Source organism: Papilio polytes, unplaced genomic scaffold (assembly GCF_000836215.1).
Source record: "Papilio polytes unplaced genomic scaffold, Ppol_1.0 DF821956.1, whole genome shotgun sequence".
Lineage (NCBI taxonomy): Eukaryota > Metazoa > Arthropoda > Insecta > Lepidoptera > Papilionidae > Papilio > Papilio polytes.
In genome coordinates, this window is record NW_013527248.1 from 35,362 (window position 1) to 60,060 (window position 24,699).

Consider the following 24,699-nt stretch of genomic DNA (forward strand, 5'->3'; position numbering starts at 1 on the left):
TTTTTTTTTATAATATAAGGTGGCAAATGAGCAAGCGGTCGCCTGAATCCATCGAAATGGAAAGCGACCGCTCCCCATAAACATCTGCAACTGCAGATGCGTTGCCTACCCTTCATTGACGAAGGAGGAGACGCACATAAAGAGGACATTTCCCCTTCCTATGCGTCACCACCACCGTCATATCCACTTTTCCTCCCCATCCTTTCCTCTTAAGAAAAGGGTGGAAAGGGAAAGGAACTAAAATTAGGCCTCCGGCACCACACTCATCAGACGAAACGCGGAATTGCTTCCACTTCACACCTGTTTTCTGTGTGGTCAGCTTTTTAATAGTCAAAGAATTTTTGAAATCTGCCCAGTCGTTTTTAAGTTGTTTCAATACGTACAAAAATCTTAGAATTCAAATTTTTAAAACATTAGTATAGAGTCTATACTATATATAAAATGTAGAAAACAATTTGAGTTTTAATATTCCTTGAAATGACGCTTCCTAACTATTACGACCTCAGGTTTAGAAATTACAATATGCAATAATATTTATGTTGAAATTTTATCTAGACGACTCTTATTTTTCCCTCCGTTATAAACATTATTACATCTTACATGGGGAACAATCCACTATTCTTTACTAAACTTCGAGAAACCAAATTTGACATTAAATTTCTTATGTTGGTAGTTTAGCTTGTTTACCAATGCACACTAAAATTCAAATCTCATCTTTTAAAACTAAAGTTTTTAAAATAAACAAGACACTAAAGAAAGATATAATGAATTGTGATAGCATATTTTTATTTAATTATACTTAATTTATTATCTAACACGTAAACTAAATGCATAATAAATCGTTATATCCGAGCGAATCTAACGTGCTCGGCGTTACAAATAACGGTCAATAGAGTCCCTTCATGTTTTACAAATTTATTAGAAAATTATTCAGTTTATTACTTTTACTAAACTATAAACGAAATTAATTATTCTTCCTTAATACATGTAACAAAGTAACAAATAATAAATGTTAATTAAAAAGCTTTAAATTGATTTTCGTTTAAATAATTTTCGATAACAAATTGACAGTCAGTTGACCGAAAACGACTCGCGGCGATTGTTTACTTTTGACAATTATCATGTCAGCCATTGTGTTTTATAAAATTCATAAATTAAAGAATGTAAAAATTGTTGTTGTGTTTTATTACGCGTAATGCATGTATACCATATGTTAATATGCTTGTAAATTACTTGTAATTATGCGTGAATACTTTTTTTAATGTTACGTGTAATTTTTAATTTGTTTTACTAGTTTGTAGTGAAAGTGACAATACACGAAAAATGATTTATAGTTTGTTAATCGTAATTATTTGCATTTGTTTGCAAGGTAGCGTATAACACTAAAAGCCGAAGGATAAATATTGTAATTTGTGGTGTAATTGTAAGTACTTAATTTTTTTTGTTATGACGTCCATTTCAAATGACATGATAATGAAGCCAGCCAGTTTAAAAACGCATTTGATTGAAAGATAACTTAATACATTCATATTTAATGTGGTTATTACGTTAACACGTAAAACTTAACTAAATCAATGTAAGTGTACATTGCAGGTGAGTGCAAACCACGACAGCGCCGAGGCTGACATTCAAGCGCGGCGCGACGCAGCGGCCAATAACTTTGACCGCTTGATTGCTTCCAATGAACTCGAGGAGCCGTCATTCAAAGTGAATTGATTTCTGTGCCTTGGCAAATGTAAGCAAATAAGTGCAGAGATTTTGTGAATTTGTCGACTGTTAATTGCTCTACGACCGTTTGTAATGATGGACCGAAATGCAAAGGGGATTGGAGTGAGGAGTGAGGCACGCAGCACGCACGAGCAGCGGCTGCGGCCGGTAGGCGAACGAAGCCCTACAAGCTACGACATAAGAGGGGCTCAACTATACAATACGCGACGCCACTACTGCAGTCTTGATATCCTGCGTCCCTTTCGAAAGCGCCGTGCTCGAGGGGGACGACGGCCGCGCTGTCAGGCGGTGACGTCAGGCATTAGGGGGGCAGTGCGGCGCCCCGCAGCTCGCCGGCAGTGTTCGGCCAGCCGCCACACCGAGTGGACGGGCACACAATGCGTGCACGGTGAAAAAACAATCGCGATGCTGTTCGAGAGTCCCAACGCGAAACTGTTTCCGGCGTTCAACATCCCGCCGCCCGTGAGGCTCAGGTGAGCTCCGCCGCCCCCGCGGCGTGCCCTTTGCCGCGTCCAGTGTCCGTGTGCTATGCAAAGGCGCAAAAAACGCCAATAAAGTGATTTTACATCGGTTCAGCGCTCGGGGCGCGACATTGCGCGTCTGTCAGTGACGCCCGAGCGGCCGCACGAAACGTCAATACGAGATGACTGCTCTGCTTTTTTTGTCTTTACCACGACTGTCGTAAGAAACCTTCGTGGCGGCAGCGGCCGACGTTAGAACGAAACATTCGTTTGATCAAGAACGACGACAACGGTCGAAATGTTTCAAATCAGTGTTTAATATCGATTGCGAGTCGAGAAAACGCACGGCCGTTCCCGTCCTGCCCCGGTACCGGTTTTATAATCGGCTTAGAGATGTATCCTTAGCTGGAAGTGAGCACGGGCAGCGCCGGCAATCGATGTAAGTGCCGGTGAGCGAGCCCCGCGGCCCGCTCGGCCACGCCGGCCGGTAAACAAAGCTTGCAGTGCGTGGAACTCAACTGGTACTGTGGGTGCATGTGGTGTGCAACGGGCGGCGGCACGGCGCTGCACCCGCCGCCGCACGCAGCCGTGCGCAGTAGGAAGCTGTTTCGTACTTCCGTGCTATAATTGTGACGGAATGGATTTTACTACGTCCATTTGTTGGTTACATTAACGACCCAAACAACATCAAACCCGCTGAGATCGCGGCGAGCACAGACTCGTGGAACGTTTTTAACTGCCGCGAACACGCATTGCTCTAAATCTACTTCTATTTGAACAACGCAGTTTATACACATCAATGAAACTTTGTTTATCTTTCTATTAACATTTGACATCAGTTATAAAATGCTAGCGAGCGAGTCACTTGAAATTAGCCGTTATTTTGAAACATATCAGAAGAGAGTCTTACATAAAATCTGCAAATTTGATTAATATCGAAGCAAAAGACGTTTCGTTTTCATTATTATCTACATTGGTTGTATCTAAATGACGTGTAGATTACTTTCTCGATGTTATTTACTGCATGCATCTCCGCGCGTGGCTTACCCAACAGCATTGCAACTAGGCAAAATTATCACAAGATAATCACAAATTCAGGTACCTACGAAGCGGCAGAGGTGCTCGGCTCGTGACGATCTAGATTTTGTCACATCTTCAGTGATTGATTTTACACATTTGATACTTTTTCTGCTTTGTAATATCTTAATGAGCATTGAAATTAAACATTTAGAGATCTCTCTTGGCGTATTTTTAACATTTCTACGATATTATCCTATCAACGAAGCTAAGAAATCGGTACAAATATCAATTTCAGTCCAAAAAATTACGAAATGCAACCTAAAACGAAAGTTTTCTAAACGACTATTAATTAACAAGAAAACAACAATAACACGATGAAAAATTAAATCGCTTCATAACAGAACTGGTTGCAATAAATTTTGCAATAAACATTCCGATAGTCGAGCACATTATTGATGTCGAGGAAATGGGAAACGGATTTTCAATGTTGCCAATATAAACATAAATTTAAAAAAAACCCTTTGTTCTTGATATATGCTAATTTTGTTGTCATTTGAACAATAGTTTATGTTCATTTGAACAAAAGAAGTTACACAATGCCTTCTCGAAGTACATATTTAAAATTCTGTAAACATTTTCCGGTTGATCTTAAGATCTCATTTTTAAACTTTTAAACAATCAACAAGTAACTATTAAAAGAGAGTAAATATCCTTGACACTTGTAAATGTTATTCGAAATAAACTCAATCCATTTGTTAAAAGGAAGGTGCAATGACCTATCCAGCAAACATAACAATATGCATCGGTTCTACTTGACATTGACTCGAGAGAATAATATAAATTAGCGACTAACATTGTTCAAGACAAAGGTGATGAATATGTGATTACCCACATTTTTGTGCAATAAAATAGAGAAGAAATGTTTGGAATGTCAATTGACTATTGTATTAGGTTCCTGCTAATCAGCATTCTGATTGGTTATGAATTAAAAGACGGCTTTAATCAAGTCACAAAAGTAAGACACAAAAATATCAAATTGCATACACTGACTTGAAATGTTTTATAGTTCGAATGTTACTGGATACACTTATAGTCGATTTCCCGGCTACGTTGAACCATTCGTTAGTGTTTAATTCGATTTTATGACATGCGTTTTCGAACATAACTCGTGTTTTATTTGTGGAAACTCCATCCGCGTAGAATTAACAGTGGTATTTTAACAGTGGTAGTGCCCGCTTTAACATCTTAGCACGAGTGGGCCGGCACGCCCGGTGTAATACCACGACCACACAGAAGATAGGCGTGAAATGGAAGCAATTCCGTGTTTCGTCTGATGAGTGTGGTGCCGGAGGCCTAATTTAAGTCCCTTTCTCTTTACCACCCTTTTCTTATAAGGAGAGGTTGGAAAGAGGAAGTGGATTTGACGGTGGAGGAGATGCATAGGAAGGGGAAATATCCTCTTTATCTGCGTCTCCTCCTCCGTCGTATAAGGGTAGGCAACGCATCTGCAATTGCGGATGTCTATGGGCAGCGGTCGCTTCGCCATTTTGGCGGTTTCAGGTGGCCGCATACTCGTTTGCCACCTTAAGTTATAAAAAAAAAATCCGCGTGAAAGTAAAAAAAAAGTGAGTAGCCTATGTGTTCTTCCAGACTATCCTCTACATCTATACCAAATTTAATCGAAATCAGTTCAGCCGTTTAGGCTACAAACTCTAACATACATCCATCTAAACTTTCGCATTTATAATATTAGTATGAAGTATGATAGGTTAATCTAACACTAATGAATCGCTAACAAAATATGTAGAAACGTCAGAAACACAGGATTAACCGTTAATTTCGCTGAACTATTTGTAAAATACGGAATAACCTACACAGGTTAATAAGTACAGACTTGTACATCTACTTTCATGTAGCGTCACAGACTTATCTGGCACGGAAATGAGATTGAAGTCAGTACAAGGATTTAGTGAAGCCGTATTATTAGCATTTTGTAATAGTTTTAAGCCATTAGATAAGTTTCTTAGACTATGCATAGTTGAGAAGTACAACGTGGCTCCAATAACTCGCGTTTCGTTTGACGTCGCGTGTTCGCTCTGATTGATGTCTACAGCTGCGAATTGCGAACTAAATATTATTATTGTTACGTTTTATTGGCATTGAAGATCATTACAGTCTTTGCCCATCTATTATAAGAGGACATACGTAAGATATTAAAACGAAAAAGCATTTTTTGCATCGTATTAAAAATGAGCAGTGTGAACTCTGCTTTATATTTTATCCATCTAAATAAGCGAGTATAATCGAAACAGTGTTGTGTATGTTAGAATTAAATGTTATTCTATACAATGAGACTTCACTTATTACAAGTCTATTCTTATACTAGCTGTTGCCCGCGATTTCGACCACGCATTATTAAGATAAAAAAAGTAACATCTAATATCCCCGTCGAAGTCGGTCCAGCCGTTTCGGAGTTTACCCGGAACAAACGCAACTTGCGGACAGACAGACAGAAAATTTTATATGCGATTTTCATTATCAGCAATGCAAATACATCAACTTACCGAAATCTGAAATTTTTCTTTGGATAATACAAACAGACACTCCAAATTTATTATTTGTATCCTTATATGAATGAATTTGGTCTTTTTGACCGACTTCCCAAAAGAAGGAGGTATTCAATTCGACGATATATATATATCTTTTTTATTTTTTTACTTGGTCACTTAGTAGTTCGTAGAAACGAAGCTTGGTGGCGGTATATCGGTATCAGAAATTCTCGTACGTGAAAACGAAAAAACGGTTTAAACATTTCACAGTTATTAGCATTTTTTAAGGTTTTTGTAGCCCTGTCGAAGGTACTAAATGATTAATATAATAAATTGATTTTATTAAAATCGTTATATGAAACTGTACTCGTATTTTCTTTAAGCAGTCGCAAACAATCATTGTAAATTCAAAACAAAGGTGTTGTTTTTATATACGTCTATAGAATGGTATGTTTTACTAAACAATATTCTACATTCAATTTCAAACTGTGATATGGAAAATCGGCTATAAATGTTTAACTACTCTTAGTAGACATAAATAATTATTGTAAATATATTTCGTCAATTTTTGTTAATTATTTAGCAGTGTAAAAAATACTTGAAACATTTATTAAAAGACAAATTAAGAAACTCCTCGAATTCTATTAAACTATAATTTGAACGCGTCCTTAATTTGTGTCAATTTTGACAGCAATGTCAAGGCCACAGAGTACAGCAGACTATGAAAAAAATAACATTAACAGCGTAAGAGTGTGAGCCGCGGCCGCGCGTCGCCGGCGTTGGCGAAAGACCGGTTCTATCTGGTATTATTATCCCACAGGTTTGGCCGCGGTCGCGTCAGTTACCCTTTCATTCCAACAGGATACAAAACTTGTACAACGTACTATACAATAGAAATGTAAAGAACAAAGATGGATTATGCCTTTTCATTAAGAATACTAGCTGTCCCCGTGCGGCGTCATCCGCATGATTATAAACACTTTATTTTATTGTTTACATTTGTCAAATTCTCTATTGCTAATGTCAAAATTACTGTTACCATAATAACCTTGCTTTCTTGATGTTGGCAGCAACTTATGGTCTCTTTCCCACATTAGGGTTTTTCATCCAAAATATTTACCCCCTAAGTTTAATAGTGTGAAAATAAAGCCTAAAGCGTGACGTAAGTGTAGGGCTTTTTATTAAAAAAAGAATTATTCAAAAATATGGTGTAATTGCCGACGTCTTAGGCAACAAAGAAGTGTGTGTTTACCCTTATTATAATAGTATTGATATAAATAAATAGATTATAATGAAATTATTAAACGGATTAAAATAAAACTTAAGTTTTTATTAACAAATAAATAACATTAAAAGTAATTAACACTTGACTAAAATGTTTGGAGTTGTCACGCAATAGATAAGAAAGCAGGTAAACCATTGTGCTGTAAGGGATGCTACCCAAAGGGTGTAAGGGTTGTAAACCTGTGGGAGCGAGGCGGTTACCTGACCGCCTGTACTGTTATTCTTCGACTTGTCAAACATCGACTATTTGTATTTACAAGTATTTTTTTGCTGACATATGAATGAATTTTCGATCTGAATCAAGCTATCTTATTTGTTACTAATATAAATGCGAAAGTTTAGATGGATGTTAGAGTTAACCTAAACCGCTGAACGGATTTTGATGCATAGATAAAGAACATAGTATGGCAGAATACATAAGCTACTTGCTTTTGTTTATTTCTTAATTCGAAAGCTAGTATATAGGTAAATACCTAGGTACTCCAGGCATATAATGTATCTCTTTGTGCCGCTTTGTCATTCAGATAAGCTCTCAACTCACACTTTACTACAAGCAGATTAGCCTCATTTATAATAAAGTTGCTGTTTTTATTAAATCACGTTTATGTTATAACACAACTAGCTGTTCCCGTGCGACTTCATCCGCATTAAATTATGAAAATTTTAATTTTATTGCTTACATTTGTCAAATTATCAATAGCAAATGTCAAAATGACATGACATGATGACAAACCATGGCAACTTTGCTTCCTTAATGTTGGCAGCTTGTAGTTTATGGTCCCTTTAACACATGAAGTTTTTTTTTTTTATTTATTTATCCCCCAAGTTTAATAGTGTAAAAATATATAGCCTAAAGCGTGTCGTAAGTGTAGGGCTTTATTAAAGAAATAATTATTGAAAAGTGCGTGATCGCTGACATTCTACGCCACAAATTATGTGTTTACGTTTTATTATAATATAATAGTAAAGATAGATTAAAAAAGTTTTTTCTTAACAGATAATGAAATTGAAGTGTCTTTATCAAGAGAAAATTCCAGAGTTAACGAAGATTTCTTTTGCTAATATTGCAATTACATTGGTCTGTTTCAAGTCGCGTTTGTTCTAATCTCCGAAACGGCTGGGCTGACGGGAATTTTACACTTCAATTCTGCGTATGATATGTGTCTGTGTTTTTGCGATTCTTCTACGTAAAAATTACCCAATAAAGAACATATGATTTTAAAGAAAAATGACGGTGATTAATAATAGATTTAGACAAAATAGCGATACGTTTAGCGTACTAAATATTGTTTAACACAATTCGAACGGCAAACCGCGTTCAGTATGCAGTCCGTGTTACCCGTGAATTATTGTATTTACATAACATCCTTGAATACGATGTCCAGTATTGACACATTTGTACAAAAATACGAAAATAACCTAACTTCAATTTAAAAACTTAAAAAAAAAAACAATTAATTTAATTTAGATTAATATGAAAACATTGAAGAAAATTGTACACAATGACACTTAGGGTGAGTTGCACCATATCGCCGGTTACCGTTAAAGTTAAAATTATTTAAAATGATAATATTTGGAATAATCTTAAAATTTACTAAGGATGAGTTACATTAACTAACTATAAACCTTAACCAGCACATTCCCGATGGTTACGTCTTCGGATGTTCATGATATTCGCTACACCAGCTTTGCGCTGGTCAAAATGACGTCATATTTGACACTAATCATAACCGCCCGATTTTGGGCGGTTATAGTTAGCGTTACGGTTAGTGTCAGTTCGGTAGTGTCAACTGTCACAAGCTCTTATCTTCAAAAGCACAAATAATGGAAAAAGTAATGGAAAAAGAAAATATCTACTATTATCCTATACGTAATCCAGAAGAATAAAGTCTTGCGTGCTCGGAAATAATGGATTTCCAAGATGGAACTCGAAATTTGGCCAAACATTCAGTTTGGACAAATTTCGAGTGTCTAAGGCCATAGCAACAGCGCTTGTCCCTTTTCTCTTATTTAAAAAAATGTCCTCTATAAAAGGTCAATTTATAATTTGCATTGACAGGACAATTTATAATATGGAAAATAAATAAGATGCATTTATATTTGTATAATTTTATTGCTTCATTTTTGCTACATATTTGAGTAGTAAAGTAAATACAGTTTCAATAATGGCCCAAACTAGCTTATTTTCACAAGAGTTTGCCATTTTCTCCATCTTCGTGGGCAAAAAGTTTATTTCACTATAAAATACCATGCGTATGATACATAAATATAATCGGCGAAACATGAATTTCCAAACATTTTAATTTACGTAAATGTCATTCTTGACACCAACTTGACACTTTAGTGACATTCAGGTTTAAATGTTTCCATTGTAAAAACGAAAAACACATAAAACCTCTGTGAGAATATGTTTTTGCACTTGTAACCCTATTATAACTTTTACGATAACCAGCGATTTGATGCAACTCACCCTTAATTTGTCAAATTTAAATAATATGTCATACTCGTTTAGGTTTTAAATAAAAAAAAATAACTTTCAATCGAGCAAAGAAACATGTATTGCGTAATATTTACAGAAAAAAGACAATGAAAAAATTTTGATATTTCTGACTTTAAAGTTTTATTTCTTCTTTTTCGCAAATGGCATTTACCTAAAACTATATTATAGAAACTTCTTCGACATATATATTGTAAATGCAAAAGTTTAGATGGATGTTTGTTAGCGTTTGTAGCCTAAACGACTGAACGGATCTCCATGAAATTTGGCACAGGTTTCGAACATAGTTGGGAAGAACACATAGGCTATTTATCCCGGGAGTAGTACCACGGAGTTTCATTAATTTAGTTTTTGAATGTTTTTCGATAATTCTGCAACGGTTCAACATATCTTATTGAAATTTGGCACAGATATAAAACAAAGTCTAGAGAGTATAGATGGAATAAGCTTCATCCCCAAGCATTTCTCGGTTTTGGTTCCTGAGGGATACGTAGCTTTTTGTTATTTATATAGTTCGGATGTTTTCTTATACCACGTGGACGAAGTCGCGGTAAACAGCTAGTAATGCGTAAATGTAGAATATAGTTTACTTGTTAGTTCTTTTTAATTCCATGTTGTTTTTTAGGCAAAAACTAGCAAAACATAAATAAATAATATACTTAAAAAGCTTTTAGTTGTCTACTTTTAGCCTTAATTTGAACAAAGCTAAGAAGTAAATGTCTTTGCTTTGTTTGTAACTGTCGTCCTGGAACGAGGGCCATTGTCTATAGGTAGGGAGTGCTTTACCACGGGAACTCGAAGTAAACTCGATATCAGGAACGTTTTTTAATTTGAATTTTGTAGCCTAAACTGCTGAACGAAACTAGATGAAATTTGTCATAGATGTTGATTTCCTGGAAGGACACACACAAGGCTATTTCCTTTTGTTTTTTTTATTACACGCGGACAGAGTTCCGAGCGAAAGTATTGTCAATATAAAAATATTATCTGTCTGTACAGACTGCTTCATTTTTTGTTATCTACTGTTAAGCTGACACACGCTCAGTTTGAACTGTACTGTTACATGTCTAGTATGTCGGTAAAACCGTACAGTACAACTGACACTTAAAATATACACGCACCTCAAAACTGTCAGAATTAAATGTAGCGATTGTACTGTATATTGCCATCGTTTTCTATTTCACTATATTCTAATATCTTTCTTCTCCCTCTAGTAACGAAATATAAAACGTGACGCATCCTCTTTTAATTTCCATTAGAATCAATTTTTGCATTTAAAGTTTCTCTTTACTTAGATTATAAAAAAATGCATTTAATGTTACGTAGTTAAGCGAAAAATTTCAATGAAATTGCTCGCGTGGTTCGTCCGCTCGAGTAATTTTAACGCAGTTATAATTATTTTGTCTAATTGTAGTTTTATTTACATTTACGGACCCAACTCTTTGGTTGGAATATTAAGTTACAAAGCACGTGTACTACAAATAACTTAATTCAATCTTGAATTATAAATTTAGTTTTATATAACAAAATGCTAATTTAATGTTTATTTTTAATTTGTTGATTTCGACTTGCGATATACAGTTTAAATCTGAAGGAATGATTCGTATTGATTAAGATATCGCAGAACTGTTTAGTCGTGCTTTGATTGCTATCAGATGGAGGTGAACACTGGATTTTTAGTTGTGCAACTAAACAGTTGAACTGTCGAAACAATCGACAATCACAATAGTTGTTCGAAAGTTTTGTCAAAGGTGTGTGTCTGCTTTTATTGTAATTTTAATTGATGTTTTTGTTTATAACATGCTTCTAATCTTTACTATTATAATAAAGCGTAAACACACTTCTTTGTTGCCTAAGATGTCAGCTAGCAGCGTAGCAGCGTATTTTTGAATGATTCTTTTTTAAAATAAAAGCCCAACACTTACGTCACGCTTAAGGCTATATATTTTTACGCCATTAAACTTAAAGGGTAAATATTTTGGATAAAAACCCTAATGTGAGAAAGAGACCATAAGTTGTTGCCAACATCAAGGAAGCAAAATTGCCATAGTAAGGTAATTGGTATTTTGACATTTGACAAATGTAAACAATACAAAGTTTTTATTATTACATACGTATTACCTTACGGGACCAGCTAGCAGTTATATAACGAAAAAATTATTTTTACAATACAAATTTATAATTATTTCGACTTTATAACAACTACTAGCTTGTTTACCTTCTTTTATATAAGAAAAAACATCTACACGTGTGTTGTGAAATTCATCAATTGCAAATTACAGTCAATTTACACAGTTAAAAAATAACATCGCCATTACACATTCTCACTGTCATACTTACTGTCTTGTAACACATTTCGTTGTCTCTGTTTTTTGAAAGGGGAATGACAAGGATAGTTTCTTTAAAACGAAGAAATTCGCTGTTAATTGTGGTACAGTAGTAGGGGTGTTGCTCGTGCGCAGGACATCTGTCGCCGAGGAGCGGCAACGCGCCGGCTCCGGTTACTCCCCCGCCCGCGACCCCCGCGCCAATCCCTCGCCCCCCTCGCCCCTAGCCGAGCGCGGTCAGGTTTCGAGGTCGAAAGTCTTTGTCTACACAACAATTGTGTTAGTGCCTCGATTGCATTGAAGACTGGAATTATATTTAAAAATGAAATTACATAAAATTAGGTTAAGTTGCAAGTGATTCTAAGACAAAAATTCCTAAAGTTAATTCTTGGCTTGATCCGTTTACCTTGCGCTAGCTATTTGGTCTTGAAATCGATTGGTGATCGTTTTAACATGGAATTGATGGCATGAAACTAGCAGTGTACCGACCTTAGTACAAAAACTTGACTGGTTATGTTTTTATAAAAAAAATCTTGTTACCTAACTGGTTAGGTAAATGGAACAAGCCATCTAGACTGAACTTTAAATCTATTATATATTTCAAAGCATCCCATCTATATGTTTATTTCCATCTTTAAAAAATTGAATAACATCGAATTCTTGGTATTTAAATCAGTCCGTTACTGCTCTCTAGGCGTCCAACGATCACAAGATGGCGTTATTACTCAATTTGGGAAAGAATTTTCTAAACCAAATGACTTGCCCTGTAAAGGATTGATTTAAAAATATAGAAACATTATCAAAGTAATTCTTTTAATGAAGTTTGTTCATTAATTTCAACTTACGTTGAAATGAAACGTGAATTAGTAAACGACTTACGTAAACGACACGTGAATTTCTTTTAATTAAAATGATTAGTTACCAGTTAAATTTTAGATGAAAAATAAATATAACATTATTTATTTAGACCTGGACATTTCACATAACATTTTCAAATGTTCTGTTCGTTGACTTGTTTAGTGATGTTCATATTTCACATATCGATATTTAGTAATTATCGTACGTGTCACGTGACGCACACTGTACAACTGTCATAGCTGTCAAAGACATCGATATATCATCGTTACACAATTCGTTACAACAATCACATGTTTTGAATATCGCAGTGTATTGTTTTTAAAACATTACGTAATAAAATAATTATAGTTATGTTGGTATTCTTTACCATTGTCAAACTCTGACCAACTGTTTGATGTAAAGATGAAATAAATCTTATTAATAAATCAATTTTAATTATTAGCTGTTGCTCGCGACTATAGCCTATGTTACTCACAGATAAATTACCTTTCTATAGGTGAAAGAATTTTTAAAATCGGCCTAGTAGTTTTTGAGTTATTTCAATATATACAAAATTACAAATCGTCATCATCAACTTGCCTTTATCCCTTATGGAGGGTTGGCACAATATGTGCTCCTCTTCCATACATCTCTAACAGCCGTCATATCTGAATTCACTCCTTTCTTAAGCATATCCTCTTTCACACAATCCATACATACTTTCTTCGGACTTCCTCTTCCTATGCATTCATCCACATTCATTCTTAACACTTTCAGGGGACACCCATCGTCTCGTCGCATAACATGTCTATACCACGCTAACCTTTTGCTTCTCAAAACTACAAATCATTCTTTTTTTTACAATATTAGTATAGATATTTGAAGTTATTCTAGCGACAGCAAATAAGTCTTTTCTGCTATATAATAAGTATCTCTGTTTTGTGTCTTAACTCACTTTGTCCCCACTGAGGAGTTCGTAACTTGAAGTCAAACATGCTTGCTTATCTTCACATACATATTTGAATTTCTTCACATATATGTGCAGAAAATAATGTTTTCCTTGACATATTAAATTTGAAAATCTAGATTCCTGTACATTAGTCTAGTATTATCCCTGATATCGAGTGAAATCGAGTGAAATCGTTTGGCTTAAAACATAGCTGTGTAGATATCAAGGAACAGGATTCTATTTTGTTTAATTTTTACAACACGATTCAACTTTTAACTAAAAGATTCCTGCTTCTATATTTTATTTCTATTAGTTAAGAAAGCACGTAACAAGATAACGATATCCGTTTTAGATAAGCAACACTAAACTGTGCGGCAGCTAAATGTAAACTATACCCGTGGGTATCGATAGCACCTTAAAATCATGCTGTCTCTGTTATTTGTAAGAGAATGCATGAGATAACAATATGTACTTTGACATTGAAAATCTACGCTTCGAGCGCCTTCGGGCGCCTTTGTCTAAACTATCGCACAACTGTTGTGCGATTGTCGATTGTTTCGCAGCCTTCAACTGTTTAGTTGCACAACTAAAATAGGGTTCGCACCACCGTATAAGCGTAGGAATTAAAGCGAGACTAAACAGTTGTTTGATAGTTTAGTTAAATATATGCGCAAGTTCTTGGACATTCGTGTGACTAGACACAAGAACGCAGATTTGTTTTGAGAATGGAACTCTTCAAGAATCACTAGGGACACTATGATATAAACAATATTAGAACATGGAAGAAATTTTAAACGTAACTTAATGTTCATGTAATTTATATAAATACTAGTTGTTGCCAGCGACTTCGCTCGCGTGAAATTAAAAAGAAAGTTATTAAAAAATACAAATCTTTCTTTTTTATAATATTAGCATAGTTTAGAAGTTCAGAATGTAATTTCTCTATTACTTAACTTACTAAAGGGTCACACTAAACGCTTTTTAAGTATTTTTTTCATTGTTACAGTTGAATTAATATCAACATTTCTTTACTTTATTAACCTTTTTATACGTTAAATATTGATGAAAGGTATAAATATATCTTCGCGTATTCAATATTCGCAATTTTTGACGAATTCATAAAACTCCGTTATTGTGACCTTTGTCTGTCAACATGACATTGGAAGGTCGAACTCCGCGTCTCAGACGAATCAATAATAAATTTGTGTCAATAAATCTCTACAAATAGCTACATATTTTAATATTTATACGTATGAAGGAAAGCCTTTCTTATAAGACTTCATTTTAAGTAGGCGTCAAGTGGGAGGAATCTCCAAGAATATATGAAAAATAATTATTTTAACGTGCGTATAATTTGTGTCTAAATGAAACAATTTTGGTAACTTGCGCGTATAATTTTGAGAAAATATCTCTGATGGCTGTAAATTAATTAATAATTTCATTAACTTTGATTAGTTTTAGTAGTATAATGCTTTCGACACAGTCCATCTTTTTTACAATTTTATGTCACCCTAGCATTATTAGACAAAAATCTAAATTAAAACAAGCATTTTCACGCTCTTGTTAGATTCATATCTATAAAATAATTTTATAAACAAGAGATTAAGGTATATATTCCGTTAGCACTTCCAACCGCGTGATTGAATTTCTTTCAATCCTATTGCAGTGAAATTAGAACGGTAACTTTAGAGCGGGCGCACATCTTTGACTAAACTATCGCACAACTGTAGTCGTGCTTTGATTTGATATGGAAATTAACACTACTCGATTTTTAGTTGTGCAACTAAACAGTTGAATTGCGAAACAATCGACAATCACACATCAGTTGTGCTCTTAGAACACATGAACATAAAGCATATTTATAACAATTGAAGACCACTAGCCTCAGCTACTAAGGCAGGTGAGGGGTGAGGTGCGCGGAGACTCTAGGACCGGTTCCCCACAACCTTGAACTTCACCTCGTAAGATCTGGTTAATTTTTTATTGAGCATTTCATAATCAGAGCACGAAAGCCGTATTAATGTGTTATGAATTATATTTATTCGTATCTATAAGTTAGATGTTGCTTAAGATAAGCAACATCTAACTTATAGATACGAACTATGCTATACTACTAAGTTAGATGGTGCCGGATGCCTAATTTTAGTCCCTTTCCCTTTCCACCCTTTTCTTAAAAGGATGGGAAGGAAAAGTGGATTTGACGGTGGAGGAGACGCATAGGAAGGGGAACTGTCCTCTTTATGTGCGTCTCCTCCTCCATCAATGAAGGGTAGGCAACACATCTGCAATTGCGGATGTTTATGGGCAGTGGTTGCTTTCCATTTCGGTGGATTCAGGTTTCAGCTTGCTCGTTTGCCACCTTATATTATAAAAAAAAAATCTGATGGTGTTGTTGAGGTTATGTACGAGTAATATAGATTGTGCGAGTTTTTGATTTTTCCGGCCAAAATTTATATTCCATTCGATTGTGTGATAGAATACATATTCATCTCTTCTTTCTGCTAAGGTAAAGATCGGTTAAAACCCGAAAAGATAAAGTAAAAGGTTTATAAATATCGTGGATAGAATTTGTTTCGGGGTTTAATATCGATCTACTCGAGTTTATTGCTGTTAATGAAACTTCAATATTAAATTGTTATTGAAATACATTTCAGCTCGTTTGACCATGACCAAGATATTCGACAAACCTTCATTTCTCAAATATAGAGTAAAATGTGCACAACATCAGCTGGACAGATGAAGCTTTTGTTTATTTTGGCTACGAAATTATAACAATTCACGAATAACTAACGTCTATGTTACTGCATGAATACTTACTAATATAAACACTAAATTGCTTGCGTTTTAAAGAACGATTGATAGATATTTTTTTAAAAATTGAAAATCTCTTTTATTTTCTGTAAAAGATTTTCTGTGAACAGTTAAAGTCAAACTTCATTCTTAATAGTCATACATTTATAGGTTATTTTAAAAGATAAGTTTTCCAATATTAATGTTATCTAAATAGTACAATTTATTACTTTACTGTAAATAAAATATATTCAAGGGTTTGGTTTTTATTTTAAAATCCCGAAATAAAGTAAGTCTTAATTTTACCGGTAAAACTATTAGAATCGGTAAAAACTCAACGTAACCTAAGTCATTTTGGGTCGCTGCGCCAACGCAGTAAATAACCTAAATCTAGATAACTGTAAAACTAGTGCGTGCTTTTACTGTAATTATAAGTATTATTAAATTACTTATAATAATGAACTAGTATTATTAAGTCGCGGTCAGTGTTGCCAGTTGTCAGTGGGCAATAGAAAGTGACGGCATTGATATGCCGCTTTCCACGCTATAGGGATGTCCGCGAGGACTTACGTTATAGTCTTCTTAAGTTAAATTTAGGAATAAACTGAGTTTAAGTAAAATTTGTACTAATATTTGCCTATATTCCTAATTTTAACTTTATACCGCGTTTATTTGTAAGGCTGTAAGAATTTAGTCTTCACTTATGAAGTGATTCTTTTATTTTCAATAAATAAACGCTTTGTTCACACTTAATTGCAGACGTTTTGTGGGAGCTCTGGCTCCTGAACTGGATTGCCGCGTTACAGGGGACAATCATTTATTTAATATAAGAAATATAGCAAAATGAAAAATAAAATCCTAATAATGTCGCAGCATTTATTCTGTATTTTGACATCTGTAAAATAAAAATAATAAAGCACAAAATTATTTTTTTACTATAGGATCACTAATTGTAATAATTTTTAAGAAATAATTATTAAAATTTAGTCACATCTGTAAAAAGAGTTGTTTTTTTTTTATGTAGACTTTACTTTTTAAATACGAATGTAATGTTATATTCAGTAATCGTAAGAATGATAACGTACATTACGGGCACATCACTATTCGCGTATCAGTTCAATCAACCGGCGCTGTAAACTATTTGCAATTGATTTTTTCCTTTTCGGCGCCAACTAGTTCGGTAACCTGCAGATAGAAAGGCGTTTCGTTTCTTATTATCTATATTTATACTTGATTTATTTCCTTTGTTGTGAAAACTATTTTACAAATAGAGTACTTTCCACGTTTTAACGATTCTTGAAGTAGTTCACAGTAGTTGTCAACAGATGGCAGTGTGTCCATTAATTTAACATTTTTAAATGAAAATTAAAATCAGAGTAATCAGTAGATGCGATATGTTAAAATCATGAAATAACATATTTTCAATCGCCATAAATCTAATTTAATTTTCTAAATCATTCATGTTTCGATGCTTTTCTTTAAACATTATTATCCTTGTAAAATTCGTAATTGTAAATATCTGTCTACTTATGTAGATGGATAAATCCTGTTAAGTATTAGACAGGTAATATAGATGTCTGTTGATGTTTTTAATAAATATTGCAAGGAACAGCCGCCGCGTACGGAATTACGCCGGCGATGGACGAGCAGTCAGATGGGTTTGCTTGTTTATTAAATATGTAAGGTGACCATCAATTTATGTCGGAAAGTCCTGGACTTCATTTTGATATCGTTGTTTGTTATCTATAGTCTCTGCACACAACTAATAGAGCGATTAAAAAAAATCTTATCATTGGAGGTTATATTTATTACTAGATTTTTTTTTGCGCGAAGAAAGTCGCTGGCAAAAGCAGTTAGTAGCTTACGCATTATGGCATTCAAAAACTTACAAGTTTATTGCTACACTTTTTTTTTTTATTGAAGGTAAAATATGCACATGACAAATAAAATTACAGATGCCAATGGCAATAAACCTATAATTAATTTAAACAAATCAACAAAATAAAAAGAAAAATAAATACTTTAATATGGTTACCCTAGTGACAGCGTTTCGTTCGACGCTTTGTTTATTATTTAACATCTTTTTGTTTGCGCGCGCCCGAAAATTGAAGTAAATAAAAAAATATACACTCGTTTATTTGTTTTAGAAATCGCGTAAACGTAATAGAGTTGAAACGTTTGTTGATAGAACGATATTCGATATTCGATATTCGGAATTGATTTTGAATTTATTACATTGACTATTTGATAAATAGTTCTTAGTTGTCTCAATAGATGTCACTATTTTCAATTCTTTACAATTTGAATTTAAAAACACTGAAAATGACAATGTTTATTTTATTTTTTCAGCTTTGATTTTAATTCTGATCACATTTATATCTCGATATGAGTAGTTATTTCGAAATTCTATACTCTTACGTGTATAAAATTGAATAGCACGCATTTAAGAGCAAATAAAGCTTCGTTACGAAAAAGTCCCGGAATTCTCGCTCCCTGCTGCGGCTGATGGTTGGCGGCTGCGGGTCACGGTCGCAGATTAAACATTCAGCGCGGGAAACGCTGCCATTTTAATTGGGACCGCGGCCGCCATCTTGTGGATTTTGCGGGAAAAATTCTTTCCGTTTAGAAATGAATTTTTAAAAAAATGTGTGTTCTTTATTTAAGAAAACTTGTTAATTAATTAGTAGACAATTTTAGTTCTAAAATTAAAATCTACATGTAAAAAATAGTGTTTGAAGGATCAATTCTTTTAAAGAAAATAAAAAAGTGCGCCAAAAATAATTATTATAAAAAAAAGAAATTAATTTGCATTATATCTAATTGTTATTTGTAGAATTAGAAATAGGACTGGGTATTTAATAATGCTATTCGTAATTAAAATCTTTAAAACAATGGAATTAACATGATCGGTTTCCCCATCGCCTCTGTCACATGCCTCACGTGGAGACCCCACAAGTGCGACAAGGACGGCACTACTATGGCTTCCAGTGTTGCTACACTAGTAAGTCACGATTGACATACTTCGATATTTTAGGTCAAATTATTAGATCGTATTTGTGTACATTAATACGAAGAATTGGATAAATTCGATACATAATATCTTTTATTTTTAATTTAGTTATACTAATATTATAAAGAGGAAAGATTTGTATCTTTGTATGCATTGAAATAACTTAAAATTTTGGCGATTTTATAAATTCTTTTATAAATTCACGCGGACAAAGTCTCCAGCAATAGTTAGAAATAATAAAAGAAGAAAACAATATTCAGACGTAACCAGATTTTAGGACGGTGCTCAGCGCGCCAATTTATAACTACAAATTTTGTACTATTTCAAATAAGTCGCTTAAATTATAAAGCATGGCAGAAAAAAACAAGCTTTAATATAGTCAATTACATTTGTAGTCGTAAGTTTTTAAATAACACTTAAATTTCCCATTTTTCTTTAAATTGGATTCAATAGACTGAGGTTATGTGTTAAAAATTTACTTTGTAATGACTAAATACACTTCTACAGTAAATAATATATTTTCATCGTAAGAAATATAATTTATTTTCAATATATCGGTATTGGGAACGCGACGCAAGGACGTATGAAATTGCGGGAAAACATCCTCAACGGCGCGAACTCCCGCCAAATACAACAAAATGGCGGATACAGTTATTGTTTATGGAGATTTATAACCTTTTGATAATTTACTTTATTATTTCCGATTATACGTATTAATAAATTAGTTTTTTTCACTCAAAGTTTTCTCGGAATTAACAAAAAAACTAGTAATATAGTATTTTAGAGATAACCTAAACTGCTGAACGGATCTCGATTGTCATACATGTCTGGTCTGGTCTGGAACACATAGACTACTTTTGTTTTTTTAACGCACCTGGACGGAGTTGCGGTCGAAAGCTAGTATGTCTATAATATTTTTTGAATAGAATATCTCGGGAACGAAACATGAAAGCGGGAACCAATGTTAACGTACGCACAATGACGCGGAAGTGGTCAGACTTTAGTGCGTGCCGCCTACAAACTGTAACCTTTTGTTTTAACTGACTGCATGCAGCGTAGTTAACTGTAGTCTAATAAAATTTGACCCGGATGTCATTAGTGATAGAGGACTACAATAACTCATAACCCCAAACAACAAAACACTGAGTTATATAAATAGATAGGTCATGACAATCATGTTAAATTATAGCTAATTTTATCTGTATTGACCGACTTCCCAAAAGAAGGAGGTACTCAATTCGTCGATATAAATTTTTTTATTTTTTCTTTAATTCCTGTTTACCATAAGCTGCGACCGTCAGTCGAAACGGCGATAATCAAATAGGTGTATGTGTCTTGTAGCCTGTCTATTTGTAGAGGTCAGTGTTCTTACAAATATTCTATAAATTTTACATGTTTTCTACGTGATGCAACCGCGATAGAAGCGCCTCTATTGTGTCGATTTAATTTCTGTTTTCCAAAATCAAACTTATTTTTATAAAATAAGGTGGCAAACGATCAACCGGCCACCTGAATCCGCCAAAATGGCGTAGTGACCGCTGCTCATAGACATCCGCAATTGCAGATGCGTTGCCTACCCTTATTCGACGGAGGAGGAGACGCACATACACAGGATATTTTCCCTTCCTATGCATATCCTCCACCGTCAAATCCCCTTCCCCTTCCCATCCTCTCTTTATAAGAAAAGGGTGGCAAGAGAAAGGGACTTAAATTAGGCCTCCGGCACCACACGACGAAACACAGAATTGCTTCCATTTCACCTGTCTTCTGTTTGGTCATGGTATTACGGCGTGCCGGCCCTGCAGTGCTAAGATGTTAAAGCCACTACCACTTTTAAACTATCGCACAACTGTTTACTCGCTTTGATTCCGAGTTTATATTGAGGTACACTCGACATTTAGTTGTGCGACTAAACAGTTGAAGGCAAAACAACCGACAATCGCACGTCAAAGGTATGCCCGCTCTTGTAGTCAATATAATGTTGATTGTAATTCAACGATTACTAACATCCTGGTAATTTAGTTATTAGTATTGCCACAATCGGATTTACATATTTATGATTTTCAACTAATTGATCTGTTTCCATTGTTTCAGGTAAACTGACATTGACAAGCGACACGCGAGCATTCCGGATAATGGAAATAGTCAACAAATTAGCAAAAAACACCTGACAATTAATACAAATTACGAACTCTTTGCATCTTCATTAACACTGAAACAATTTTTAATAAACAAAAGAAAAGTTAGGTTAGAACTAAAGAGGTACAGTGGCGGATATCCGCGCCTTGTAATTTACAATGACACAAACTCTACCTTGGCAAATAACCAATTATATAACACTAGCTGTTCCCCTGCGACTTCATCCGCCTAAACTTATGAAAATGTTATTTTATAATTTACATGTGTCAAATAATCAAATGCAAATGTCAAAATACCAATTACCTTACTATGGCTATCTTGTTTCCTTGATGTTGGCAGCAACTTATCCAAAATATTAAACCCCTATGTTTAATGGCGTGAAAATACATAGTCTAAAGCATGAGGTAAGTGTAGAGCTATATTACAAAAAGAATTATTCAAAAACATGCTGTAATTGCTGACATCTTAGGCAACAAAGAAGTGTGTGTTTACGCTTTATTATAATAGTATAGATTGAGTTGCGCAAACGATGGGACAATAAAAAAAAACAATTACCAGTGTTCTGACCGACCTTTTCCGCACATATGAAATAATGCATTCTATTGGGTATAGTTCCACATCAAAATTTAAATACGTGCAAAATGTTAAGTAATTGTAGTTTTTGAGGCGCAACACCGTTAGATTCCTCGATTGTACTTAGTTGTGGCCACACTAAGATAGTTCTCTTTATGCGCTTAGAACGATCAGAGTATTTTTAGTACAGACGCAAGAATTGAGTCTTAATTCAGAATAACAAATTATCTTTAGAATACATACAGCTACTCTACTAAACAATTCACCGGACTTTTTTTGTGTAAAGTAATTTAGTGACCACAAGTTGAAGCACACAGATTGAGAAATCTTTAAAAAGTTTTCATTTTCGTTGCCTTTTATAGATTAAAAAAAAACAATCGATCATTTATTGTTGCGTACTGGCCGCAAGATATCGTATGTGACGCACACGTCATAAAAAAAAAACAAAAAATCTCGAGCTGTCACTCGAATGGTTATGGTAACACGCTTCGTTTGTACAATACCAAAGAAAAACAACTAACAGCGCGCGGTGAACGCACGCATGTCTGCCCTCGAGTCGAACTCCGGTTTTATATTTATAAAAATTAACGTAAATATAAAAAAATAATTAATATAAAAATTTTAACGATTATCTAAAACAAGTTTAGAGTAAAATACCTAAAATATTATTTACGTTTAGAAATTGCGATAAAACGCGGAAATGTCAAAAATGTTTTGAGCAATTAAAAAAATATATTCTATAAACATCAAAGAGGTTGAATCACTAAACAAAACCTCTTTCTTTCTTAATTTGTTCATCGAAATAAGAGGAAAACGTTTACCTTTATCTTGTAGTTTATTTTTAAACCGGTTTTATTTTTAATACAAAAAAATACAAAGACAAAGGAACGTCTATGTTATATAGAAATGTTACCGTTGCCAACTGAATTATTATTTTTAATTTGTAAAAATTATTCAAACTTAAAATTGTATAATTTGTAATCGTGCGTGAAAAGTAACTTTTTTTTTTGCGTTAACAACTCAACCGAAAATAAAATTGATAAAAGTTCATGATAAAAATCCATGAAATTCTTTAGTTTTAAGAACAATAGACAGTTCAGTTTCAATATTGTCTCTGCCTATCCCAAGCTCGGCGATGAGGCGCGGTGGCCGTGAGCGGGGTCAACGGCCGCTGCGGTTCATTGCCATGCGTTATGCTACACACAGAGGGTTCATGGGATTTAATATATGTGTTAATAAACAAACTGTTGACTACAGTAGAACCTCGATAAGTTAAAGTTCAAAGGAAACACAAAATATTTTAAGTTATAGAGGTTTTAAGTTATCAAGAGTCTATGGTATAGAGGTTGTCGGCTCTGATGGGAAGGGAACATTTTGAAGTTATAGAGGTTTTTATGTTGCCAAGTTTTGAGTTATCGAGGTTCTACTGTTTATGTCCTGAAAATCAGTAATAAAAGTTAGCTCGGTATCTTGATGAGAGCATACAGGAGGTAACAGTATTAATTAATGTGATAAGACCAGGCCTTGACAAATGAAAAGTAGCCCAATATTAAACTAGAGTAAAAAATCAATACTCGTAGGACGTCAAATTGTGTTTTTGTTGTAAAAATAATTAAAAATGCGATTTAAAATACTTACACGATATTCTTTTCCATAACTAACTACACTGAATTAATTAATTAATTTTTTTATACCTTATTACAAATATGTCATTTAAAAAGATAGAAAATATCCGTTTCATAATATTAAAACAATTTTAAGAAGTAAAAACTTTTTTTAGTTTGTTCCCTCTGTGGGCGAGCTACACTGTGCGTCGCAGTCCTTTGTGGCGAGCCAGTACTGCGTGCATAGTTTTTGCACAAATCTAGATTAAAAAACGCTATAAAAACACATTATGAATAAATTAATTATATATAATGATAATAAAAGCATTAGGTACTTAAAATACTAGATGTATATAGGGTTTCTAAATTGCATGAACTCCCGCCATATTATGACGTCATATCTCACAAGTAAAAAAAAAATTAAAACAATAATATAGACTTAAAATATTTGTAATATTTCAGTATTTTTTTTGGCCAAGGTCAATGGTGCATATTTTAATCTTTGAACGTTTTTTTTTAAATTACGATTTTTACTCTATGTTCTTCAGTCATTTCTCAAAGATTAAAAAGATTACAGTAGAGTAACATTTTAGTAATGCATATTTTTAGCAACCGCGCGTCAAACGGCAACGCAAATCTAGTCAATTTTTATAATCGATTGTAAAGAAAATTAGCAACAACATTTCTTGATACTTCACATATTTTATAGTTGTTTTCTTTTATATTTATAAATAAAATAGATTAAGATCAAAGTGAAATTAAATTGTAAAAATTAGCTTAATTACGTAATATGTAGTCTGGTTTATATTTATAGTCTGTGATCTTGTAGCATTAACAATTAGGTTAATATTTTTTTTATATCTATACTAATATAAAAAAAAACATACAGACGAATTGAGTACCTCCTTCTTTTGGGAAGTCGGTCAATAAA

General features: G+C 34.0%; 1 protein-coding gene across 1 annotated transcript in view; it reads left to right on the forward strand.

Annotated features, from left to right (window-relative positions):
- Positions 1–1,788: 1,788 nt before the first annotated feature.
- Positions 1,789–24,699, forward strand: part of LOC106107588 (RNA-binding protein Musashi homolog 1) — an 80,123-nt gene continuing 57,212 nt past the window's right edge. The window contains exon 1 of the mRNA XM_013288472.1: positions 1,789–2,201. Coding sequence (XP_013143926.1) covers positions 1,801–2,201 — 401 coding nt within the window. The 5' untranslated portion in view covers positions 1,789–1,800. The remainder of the gene's footprint in view (positions 2,202–24,699) is intronic.